General features: G+C 36.3%; 1 protein-coding gene across 7 annotated transcripts in view; it reads left to right on the forward strand.

Moving 5' to 3' along the window:
- Window positions 1-12,536, forward strand: part of LOC114327271 (caskin-1) — a 475,220-nt gene that overhangs the window by 420,671 nt on the left and 42,013 nt on the right. For all 7 annotated transcript variants that reach the window (XM_050643568.1, XM_028275825.2, XM_028275821.2 and 4 more), the window contains one exon: window positions 12,190-12,380. In XM_050643568.1, the coding sequence (XP_050499525.1) occupies window positions 12,190-12,380 (191 nt within the window). The remainder of the gene's footprint in view (window positions 1-12,189; window positions 12,381-12,536) is intronic.

Here is a 12,536-nt window from a genome sequence, read left to right on the forward strand (position 1 = left end):
GTTGAGGGAGCCTGTTTTGTTGCCTAGACATTTCGGCCCAAACATGTTCAATGCAATTCATATCAGATGAACACGGTGGTCACTCCTTTCTTGTAATGCCATGAGCTTCTATACACTCGTTGACAATTCTCGCACGGTGAGGGCGAGCATTATCATCAATCAGAACAAATTGTTCGCCTATTGCACCAAACAATGGAACAACTATTGGTACTATGACTCTGTCTCGATATCGTGTAGCAGTCATTGTCTCATTAATTAAGACGAGTAAGTCCGTGCGACCGTCAAAACATATGATTCCCCACACGCAAACGGATCCACCTCCAAAAAGAGTGATTGGGACTCTCAGAGATTTTCATTGTAACGCTGTCCTCTTTTCCTCCACACCAATATTCGGCCATCATTCGTATACAAACGAAATCTGGACTAGTCAGTAAAGAGACAATTCCTCCAATTTTCGAAATTCCACTGATAGTGTTCCATCGCCCAGCGACAGGCGCGGATACAGAGGGGGGTCAAGGGGGCTTTAGACCCCCCTATTGTACTTGGTCTCTAAATATGATTTTTTTACAGTTTTACAAATGTCCCGACGTAAGCAAAGGAGCATTACTGCCATAAATTATCATTTTGTGTAACTGTTTTACGCAGAATGTTTGATTTGAATCATTAATTTATGCAACTGCAACATATGTTTTCCACATTTTAAACAATGAACAGTATGTCCCAATGCATTCACACAACTGTCGAGCCTATGTGGCAACATTGGAACATTCAATACAGTTTATTCACTGTTATAATTCGGTTTGGTTGTAGCAAAACTAGCGGTATTTAAAGACAATCAGATCCAAAACGACAATCAGATCCAAAACGACAATTTCTGATATGGATGTCAATCCCAAGAAACCATCCAATATCTTACCGGGGGATGCCAGGCGTTTGCTGTAACTGAATAAGGAACAGCATGACTCAGTGGGAAAGATCCTTCATTAAGAGATCAGGTATATCAAATCAGATATATCAGGTATATCAGCTAAGGTATCAAAATGGGACTTCTCCAAACCAACCATCTCCCATATTATAATGTTGTTCTGAAGCTATTTTCTTGTGGCATTTTTGCAATTAACTAATTTTGATGGGAAATAAGCCAAAATTTTACTAAAAAAATTATTTTATTAACGTTTCGACGCCCGAATCGGGTGTCGTCGTCAAAATACAAAAAGTATTAATAAAGCTATTTTCTTGTGACATTTTTGCAATTAACTAATTTTGATGGGAAATAAGCCACAATTTTACTAAAAAAATGTTTTTTTAACGTTTCGACGCCCCAATCGGGTGTCGTTGTTAAAATACAAAAAACATTAATCTTTTTTGTATTTTGACAACGACAAGCGATTTGGGCGTCGAAACGTTAATAAAATCATTTTTTTAGTAAAATTGTGGCTTATTTCCCATATTATAAATACAGTCGGAAAAATGAAAGAATACGCATGAACGATCACATCAATCACTTATTTTGTATTTGCTGTCTTTGTCTATAAGAAACTTTTGTTATTTATAGAAAAAGACAGCAAATACAAAATAAGTGATTGATGTGATCTTTCATGGGTACCTATTCTTTCATTTTTCCGACTGTACGTCCATGAAAGTATGCTTGAAAATTACAATTACTGGGACACAGACTAAACAGTGGCATATAATAGAACAGATCTCATTCGTTAATAAATTCATGATCTCATTCACAAAACACTAATTTATGTGGCGATACCTAACAACAATAATCTGCGTGTCAAATATAAAAGTACGGAGATTTGGAAGTACCGAAACTACCTATTACCTAAACCGAAAGTACCTATTATTCTCTCTACTACTGGAGTCATTCCGAAGAACCTTCTAGAAAACATAAAATAGTTGGGTCTGAATGAACATCTGTATAGACCATGCTGAAAGCTGTACCACTTTCATCGACCAGATGTACACGAAAATTATATTTTTGGGAGATACTCCAGCATAGTAAGTCACCTAAGGCTCAGTAGCACGGAAAGAGATAGGATAGAGATAGTAGCACCAGAGCTCAATCCATTGAGTGCAGTAGAGAGAACAACATTACCGCGGTATCTAGGAGGAAGAGGACTTATATGCATAGGCAAGCAAATAGAAAAGCTGGTTGCTAATTTAAAAACCTATTTTCAGACGCAAGCCGAGATATCTACTTTAAATCGCTCAATTTGGGCATTAGATGAAACAACGCGGGTTAAACTGATGGAAAACCTGGATGAGTCGAACTACTGGTTGATATCAGGAAGGATATTTGCCGGAACAGAGGAAAGATTATTCACCAGAAATTTACCAATAAACTGGGACTTCTCCAAACCGACCATCTCCCTTGTTATCAATACATCCAATCTGGATAATAATAATAATAATAATAACCTTTTCCAGAAGTCCAGCCCCCCCCTATTATGAATTTCTAGATCCGCGCCTGTCCAGCGATATCTGCATGCACGCTGCTCCCTAGTTAGTCGTCACATAGCTCGACTGAAAGACTCAAGATGGACCAGAAAACTAATTGAGTGGCGCCCAAGAGAAAACAAACGCAGCAGAGGACGACCACCAACACGCTGGATGGACGACATAAACCGAATATCCAAGAAATGGCAACAAGAAGCACAGAACCGTGAAGAATGGCGAAGAATGGGAGACACCTATGCCCAGCAGTGGGCAGAAGAGGTTGTATGATGATGATGATGGGTAGCGCGCCGTCTAGCCCTTAAATTGGATGCATGTCTTCTGACAGTTTGACTGGAAATCGCTCGTCCAGTAGCATGTCTGAAGATACTGTTAATTCTGGAAGCCGTGAATGTTGGGTTTCTTCTTGCCGTCAGAACTACAAAACGGTCTTGCCGACGAGTTGTAGATCGTTCTCTTCCTCCTTCATACCTGTATGTTGCAGATCCAGTTGCTACATACCGATTCCATGCACGACTTATTACACTTTGCGACACATTTAGCCTCATAGCAACCTTTTGTTGAGTTATGCCTTGTTGGATCCAACGAACTAATTGCTCGAGCTGCACTAGTTCTAAACGTTTTTGCGGCATAATGTTTTTGTGATAAATAGATTTCTTGACTTATTGACAACTGGTAAAGCCAATACAAGCACTTTTATACGAATGATATATTCATGTTTGGAACAACATTTCTCTCTTTGTACGAGATAAGGGCCGATAAGAATAGGGGAAAAAACACATGCAAAAAATATTGGCAATAAAGATAGCATATAGAGTATAGTACAGGCAATTATTTAAAAAATAGTTTTGTATGTTAATTTTAGGAATTTTAAAATTATCCGCTTCAATTGTTGAGTAGTGTAGTTGCCTAGAGTCGACGTCTTGTTTACTAACTACAAGTTACTTTGTCTTTGTTGTATTTATGCTAAGTCCGTTATTGGAGCATTCTCTAGTGACTCGATCTATAAGGAATTGAAGAATTGAAGATTTTCGATACTTTCAACCATGGAGCATACTTGGTTTTATTCTGAGCCATGGTTTTATTATGAACCAAAAAAGCATTTGGCAACAAAATATACACATTTCAGTAATATTGAAGCACAACCTGTAATTTTCCTTGTGCATTCTTAAATTACTATTAATTAATCTTTATTCAAATCAACTTCGTCATTTGCTAAAAATAAATTGTAAATTACTAACATAAAAGACATTACAACAATGTTAACAACGCCGAACCACTTAAAATAATGCTACTAGGTATTTGATTAAAATTCGTAGTGCATCCAGTACAAGTATTGTCACTTCAATTTAAACGTGACCTTGAAGAAATCTGTTTATAAGTATGATATTTATGCAGTTATTTAAAATTACTTTAATTACGTGTACCTGAATATTCTAATAATTTGATTTTTAAGTAAAAACACAATACCATTCTCTTCACACGATCTTCACATCATCTCTCTTTTCTTTCGACAAAGTAATTAATTTTTAAATTACTTCTTTTGTTGTTTGTAAATAAATTTAGTTTTAAAGATCATAAATATGTTGAACGTTGTGAAATTATTACTGAGACCTTGTTTTAGTGTTTGTTAGTTTTTGTATCAACTAATCATCCATCTTTAATTTTTGCATCCATCAACGAATGTAGGTAAACACTTGGCAAAAAGTTAATGGATGACATGGGAAATCCTAGACCTGAAGGAAGTTTGTCTAAAAAATTAAGCAAGTTAAAGAATTTTGCCTCGAGAACTCATGTAAAACAGTTTCCACCTCCCACTAAATGTATAGGTAGTCCGTTCGCTAAACTCAGACACAACTGGCTAGTGATTTTAGTAGGTAATTGTCCAATATCAAACATTCATTATTCATACCCGATATTGAACAGTATATTTTTATCACCCCGTCTATCACATGAGCCAATTTGTTATGGTATAATACATGTACGGGTTTCTAATTTAGTTCACGAATTGTAAATTGTAAACAATAATTCGGGCAATTGCATTATTTAATTTGATGGTCAAATATATTTCTTTGTTCTCAATATTTGTAAATATACTCAGCGCGTGGCTTGACACCAATACTAAGTGCCACCGCTGAGAAATAAGACACATTTAGAATCATTCTCAAGAATCACTTCAACCAGGCCAGAGGTGCCTTTAACTTCAATCAATATGTAGTATCATTAGAGTCTTCAACTAAACGTGTACAAGTAACAAGTCAATACTCAAAGTTCTCCCGGGGTAATTACCCTAGTGTCGGTGTTATAAATAAATTCTTTTATCGCTGTTGGTGTTTCCCTTATCTGAAGAACAGCCTCCACTGAGCCCAAGATTATACAGTAATTTTTTTGTTTTTTGCCAATTTTGCCAAAATTGGCAAAATTACTAACTATTTACTAATTATTTTTTTTTGCCAATTTTACCAAATTGTCAAAATTACTTACTAAAATCACTAGCCAGTTGTGTCTGAGTTTAGCGAACCCACTATACCTCCTAGGTCTGGATCCCGCGTATGAAAAAAAAGTTGATTAATAGCAAGCTGAAAATTTGTTAATAGCTTAAGGGTGTCTAGTCGGATAAACTTTGGTATATGGGAACACTGGAACAGGGGCAGTTTTAATTGTGGAACAAGTTAAAATTTTGGAATGGGCATACCACGAAAACGGCACATTTATTTTGTCCGACAGAATAGACTTAAACTCTCAGAACAGAGATTAAACTCTCATGCAAAAATCAGACTGCTATTTATCACCAAATGGGCGTTTTAATGAGTGGAACATGTAGAATATGTCAAATGACAGTAATTAGGAATTAGGTGATAAATAGCAGTCTGATTTTTGCATCAGAGTTTAATCTCTGTTCGGAGAGTTTAAGTCTATTCTGTCGGACAAAATAAATGTGCCGTTTTCGTGGTTTGACCGTTCCAAATTTTTAACCTGTTCCACAATTAAAACTGCCCCTGTTCCAGTGTTCCCATATATCAAAGTTTATATGACTAGACACCCTTAAGCTATTAACAAATTTTCAGCTTGCTATTAATCAACTTTTTTTTCATACGCGGGATCCAGACCTATCCGGAATTAGAAAACTGAAAAATGTTCACCTACTTAAAAACGTAGACGGACAAATTTCATGATCATGAACAACATTGCAAAGATGGGAGAAATATATCAGTGACCTTTTTGAAATTCTTCTCGAGAAAATGCTTCACGTACAAATACTACCTGTGACAGCCAGTTTTTCAGATGTCCCAGTATACTGAAACCTGGGAAGCACCTGGGGTATACATGAAGCACCTGGGCCAGATCAAGCTCCTCCTCCTAAGATTCGTCCTATAACTCCCCAAACAATTTAAACGTGTTTTCGTTTTTTTTGCGATATCTTGCTTGGGTTCTAATCATTTTAGAAACTTCTTGTTTCTTCCATTTTGTAGGTTTTTGATTTGCTATAACACAATAATTTTGCAAAATTTTTGGCGCCAAATTCAAAATTTTTTTGCTTTTGAAAATTTTAAACTTTGTTTAAAAAAATTATGTTTAAAATTATTGAAAACTATATATTATTTGCTAGATGTCAAATTATCTCCATTATTTTTTTTTCAGATTTTTATAGGGTGGGCATCATGGTTAAAATAACAAAAATTCATTTTTCGGTATTTTAACCGTTTTGACTCGTGTTTCAATTTTAAAATTATTTTCTGCCTCATTTTTCTTCAAATAGGTACAACCCAAAAAAGATCAAAACAATTTTTAGACCCCTAGACCTGAAAATAACCTTTAAAAAATTCGAAACGTACTTTTTCGTTTTTTGACGATATCTTCGGTTCTAATCATCGTAGAAACTTATTTTTTCTTTTAATTTGTAGGTTTATTGCCTACAACATGTTATTTTTTACAAAAGTTTTGGTGCGAAATTCAAATTTTTTAAAGTTTTTATATAAGGTGTTTCTAAAAATAAGCGTGACAAATTTTAAGGGGTAATTCTACATAAAAAAATGACAGTTTACTTTATAGACGTATGTCCACAAATGTTTCGTTTCCGAGATACGGGATGTTAAAATTTTTCTTACAAACTGACGATCTATTTATTGCCCTAAAACCAGTTAAAGTTATGCAAATGAAATTTTTCTTTTTCATTTAAGAAAGTACGTAATATCTTCCAAGTCGCATCTTAAAGTTCGTGTTAATTGTCTATATTTTTATCCCAGAAACAGGTGGCAGGCATCAAATCGAGTTATCGTGACCTAAATATCTGAGATGCCAAATACACACCAATTAAAATAGTATTCAAAACAATGCCCACACACATTTCAACACAAAATCAACAGTTGAAAAATATGATGTCGAACAAATTTATGCGTGAATCCGAAATATGCGTTTGTGGGCTTACTAGTTAAGGCTGGATTAGCCTCTTTTGTTTTCCGTGTATGTAGTTCCTTACACATTGTCCTTATCAAGATCTAGTTTTGCGTGGCCTGTTTCTTTTTATTTAAATGCGTTACACTTGTTATAGTTGTGCTGCAAGATCTCCCGAAGGTTACTGACCAAAGCAACTTACCGAAAAATCACAATTTTGCATTTGTAACAAGTTTTTGTTAATATGTAATTTATCTTTTTTATGAGTTATAGAGGGCGCGATGATGCAAAAAACAACCAATATGTTATAGGCTTACAGGCAGCTTTTCCGGTAATTTTAGTCTTTAGAGCTTTTTGCAACGTCCATTGGGATAAAGGATCTGTTAATTCATGATAAATTTATAAAGACCATCCCGTTCCGTGATGAAGGAAAAATCCGAATCTGCACCTCCACGTGGTAGAAGGTGGGCAACATCAACTTTTGATAGCTGACGCAGATAGGGACCGAGTGATTGCCGGAATAAGCAATCCCCGTTTACTGGCCAACAGCTTCGGCTGGAGGAGCGAGTAAACGGTAGGGCACCCCTTTGTCCTGCAGCTGGGAAGCTGGCTTCAAAGGCGGAAGAACTGCGGAAGCGGTCAACGGCATAGAGATGAGGAAGAAAGATTGGGACAAGACACCTCATTAAAGATTCGGATTGGATAAGTCCTAGTACAATCAAATGGCTATGCTTGCAGCGAAATTCAATTCCGGAGTAAGCTCCTCAATCGGATCTCCGGGAGGAGCAGTTACAAGTATAACAAATAGATTAAAATGCAAAGAAAACATGAGAATAGGCACATGGAACGTGAAAACCATGGCACAGGAAGATAAAATCCAGAATGCAATCCAAGAAATGGCACACATGAAATTAAATATTCTAGGAATAAGCGAAATGCGTTGGCCAGGCTCAGGAACCGCAAATATCGGAGAACACTGCGTACACTACTCTGGAACAGATAACGGCAAACATGAATTAGGTTTCGGTATTATATTCACAAAAGAAGTTGCAAAATCTGTTGACAACTTCATCCCAGTCTCAGCAAGAGTTATGCTCATACAACTGAAAGCAAGACCAATCGACATAAATATAATTCAAGTGTATGCACCTACAACAGAAGGAACAGAAGAAGAGGTAGAAGAACTATACCGTAGCATTGATGAAGTCGTGAAAAGGTTGAAAAAGCAAGACCTAACAATTGTCATGGGTGACTTCAATGCCAAAGTTGGGGCTAGCAAAACATCATCTGCAGTTGGACCATTTGGACTAGGAAACCGGAATGATCGGGGAGATACATTGGAAATTTTTGTGGAAGCAAATCAATTAGTAATAACGAACACCTGGTTTAAGTTACACCCAAGGAAACTGTACACCTGGAAATCTCCACAGTATTCTGTGGGAAGGATTGTGAGAAATCAGATTGATTACATACTAGTAAATAAGAGGTGTACATATGTCAAAACATACCCGGGGGCAGACATAAATTCTGATCATGTACCAGTTGTAGGTAATTTCAAAGTCAGAATGAAGAAGGTTACAAGTAAGTCGATGAAGAGGTATGATATTAGAAAACTGAAAGATCCCAATGTTCAACTGAAGGTGAGTGAAAACCTCAATACAAAGATGCTAAAATGCAGAAATGCAGGAACTATAGATGAAAGTCTAACCATCATACAAGAAACAGTGAGAGAAATAAAAGAACAACACCTGAAGAAAGATACAGAGAAACGGAAATCGTGGATGACCGATGAAATACTCGACCTTATGGATCAGAGAAAAAAAAACAAAGAAAATCTCAAAGAATATAAAATAATACATACCATCGTCAGAAGAAAGATAAGAGAAGCCAAAGAGAAACAAAAAACAGAACAATGTCAAGAAATAGAGGAGTATCAGAGTCGATATGACAATTTCAATGTCCATCGAAAAGTGAAGGAAATAGCTGGAGAGTTCCGAAAACGCAGCAGCGGAAAAATAACAGACGATGAAGGCAATCTTGCCATAACCAAAGAAGATAAAAAGAAAGTATGGGAAGAATACTTGGGGAAACTTTTCCACGACCTTAGAACAGTAAAAGATCCCATCATTGAAGATAATTCAGGTCCCGAAATCCTACCAGAAGAAGTAACCACAGCCATCAGACAAATGAAGGATGGAAAGGCACCGGGACTTGATGAAATACCTGCAGAACTGCTAAAGCTATTAGATGGAGCACAAATAAAAATAATAGCTGAAATATTTAATGACATATACAAGGCAGGAAAAATACCATCAGAGTGGCTCAAATCTGAGTTTGTACCGTTGCCCAAAAAACCAGGAGCAAAGGTTTGTGAAGACTATAGGACCATAAGCCTAATGAGCCATCTTCTCAAGCTGTTTTTAAAAGTCATCCATAATAGAATTTACCGAAAATGCGAAGAACAAATTGCGCCCAATCAGTTTGGATTTGTGAACGCCGTTGGTACGAGGGAGGCTTTATTTAGCGTGCAGGTGTTGTTTCAGAAATGTAGAGATGTCAGCTGTGATGTTTTTGCATGCCTGATTGACTACAAAAAGGCTTTCGATAGAGTCCGACATGAACAAATGATGGAAGTTGTGAAGAGGACAGGGATTGATGGAAGAGACCTGAAAATAATAGCTAACCTGTATTGGAATCAATCAGCAGTGCTCCGAATAGATGGAGAATATACAGATCAGGTCAAAATCTTAAGGGGTGTGAGACAGGGATGCATAATTTCACCGCTGATGTTCAATCTGTACTCAGAGCACATTTTTGAAGAGGCTCTAAAAGATATTGATGAAGGCATCTCAATAAATGGAGTCAAGATCAGTAACCTGCGATATGCAGATGATACAATAGTGTTTTCCAATATCATAGAAGGGCTGCAAAACTTAATGAATAAAATAACTGAAACCAGTAGAACATATGGACTAGATATAAACACCAGCAAAACCAAGCTAATGATCATCAGCAAGCAAAACATAACTGGAGTAAATCTGTATGTGAACCAAATGAGAATTGAACGTGTCTCACAATACAACTATTTGGGAACTATAATCAATGAGTCGTGGGACAATACGCAAGAGATTAAATGTCGCATCGGAAAGGCAAAGAGTGCATTCTTGACTATGAGCTCTGTGTTCAAGAGCCATGACATCACTCTAAAAACAAAAATAAGGCTCCTTAAATGTTACGTGTACTCAGTGCTTCTATACGGAGTAGAAACGTGGACATTGAAGGCGGAAACTCTATCGAAACTTCAAGCTTTTGAGCTATGGTTGTACAGAAGGATCCTGAAGATACCATGGACAGTCAAAGTCACCAATGAAGAAGTACTACGGAGGATGAACACAACCGCAGATTTAGTCAACATCGTGAAGGGCCGTAAGCTGCAGTACTTGGGGCATATAATGAGAAATCAAGGCAGATACGAACTACTCCAGTGCATTTTGCAAGGTAAAATTGAAGGAAAAAGGGCCCCAGGACGAAGAAGAATATCCTGGCTTGCTAACCTGAGAGCATGGTATAGAAAGACCTCAACACAACTATTCCGTATAGCAACTGACAAAGTCATCATAGCCAGAATGATCGCCAACGTTCGGAACGGACAGGCACCCTAAGAAGAAGATCCCGTTCTTGAGTTAATCGCATCCACTATTTCTTGTTTGCATGTTCTAGGTGGCCTTCCTTGTTTCCTTGGCTCTAAGGTTATTCAATCATAAATTTTCTTTAGCTATTCATTTTTTGGAGGTGTCTACACCAAGATCATATTTTGCTATCTATGACGTTTAGAATGGTTTCTTTTTTCCTATACTTTCACATCTTTCATTTCTGACGTGTTCGAATCTGGAGATGCGACAACTTCTCCCTCAAAAATCCTTTTCCAGAGTCAATAATTTATATTGTCCCTCTTTGTTTAGATGCCATGTGAAGGTCGAAGGTCGATCCTAAGTCTTTCCCCAGGTGAAGTCATAAGTCTTTCCCCATTGTTATTTACAATTTCTTCTTCGTGGTTTTTTACTACTGGGTTATTTATCTTGAATCCCGTTATGCCATTTGTCACCAATCAGAACCACCTTCTTTCCGGACCCAACATTTTCCAAAGTTGTCCTCAGATTATGAAAGAAGCTGTTTCCACTAAAACTAAGCTTCAGTTATGATTTGGTATACATAGCATATGCTGCTATGATTACCAAGTAATCAATCTGCGTCTTTTCTAATCAACCAATATGGAAGTTTTGGTTTCTTTTCTTATGTTGGAAAAGAAAAACACTTCACAACACTAAGGATAATAGTTTAGTGAAATGTTAGTAGAATAAATGTTTGCAAACACTTTTCATGGATAACTATAATAATTACCATAATAAAGTCAACTAGAACGTGTTCGAAGAGTCTTATAACAAATGACGAATGGTCTATGATCCCAATATCCTTGCGGCAGAATCTTATAAACTTCAATATTTCAATATTACAAAAGCATCAATAAATCAGTTATATGCATTCGAAAAGGCCTGTTTAACATATTTAGTTAAATATATAAATACTTGTTTAAAGTTACATAATATACCAGATATTTTGTATTTTTTATTTGCTTTTAACTAACACCAAGAAATAAACCATACCTTTCATTATTTTTTCATTTGCATTATTACGATTACATAACATTATTTCTGACTTTTCTGTCGTACTTCCATCTAGCTTTATCTTTAACCGTTAGATTGGTGCATAATGTACACAAAATAAACTTTATTACTTAACTAATTCTTAATCTACGAATTTGAATCTCACAACACTGTCACTTAAATGTTAACTAACAACTGTACAGATTCCACCTCTAACCATGTAGATAATTCAGGACAATTTAAAACAATATTTGGTAAGATAGCAGCAATAATACTGTTTGGTATATACTAATATTTGAGGGTGGGAATCTAGTTTCCCACCACTTATGGAAACCCCTTTAAAACTAAGTGATAATATACAGTCGGAAAAATGAAAGAATACCCATGAACGAACATATAAAACACGCTGTATTTTCCTGTCACCGTGTCACAAAGAAAATTGCCCAGCGCAAGTCCATGTAATAATAATTATTACATGGACTTGCGCTGGCCAATTTTTTGTATGACACGGTGACAGGAAAATACAGCGTGTTTTATGTTCTTTCATGGGTATTCTTTCATTTTTCCTACTGTATTGATTGTTTACCATTTAAAAACCATACATTTCTTTTTCTTTGTTAAACGTATTAATTTCTAAGTACCTTTAAATTTATTATTTTTTTTTCAGATGATCATTCCGATTATGGTAGCACAGTCAGTGGTAGCACAGGGAAATCTCCCGGGCCCATATTTCCAGCACCTAGCTTCACGTTCCCATCACAGCTACCCGGACCAGGAACTGTTCTTACCCATAAGGCAGCCGTTTATTACCACCACCAACTTAGTCTCCAAGAAGATCAGGGTATTGACATGACGCAGGTATGCTTATTTTATCACTGTTATTACCTAGAAATAAGAAGTCCCATAAGCCCATTTATAAGCAAAATATTATTTGGACAATATTATTTGAAAAATACTTCATTGTTTAAATAGTAACCAAGGAAGTTATATCTGTATCTGTAGAATAGGGAGAGC

This window comes from Diabrotica virgifera, chromosome 2 (assembly GCF_917563875.1).
Source record: "Diabrotica virgifera virgifera chromosome 2, PGI_DIABVI_V3a".
In the NCBI taxonomy this organism is placed as follows: domain Eukaryota; kingdom Metazoa; phylum Arthropoda; class Insecta; order Coleoptera; family Chrysomelidae; genus Diabrotica; species Diabrotica virgifera.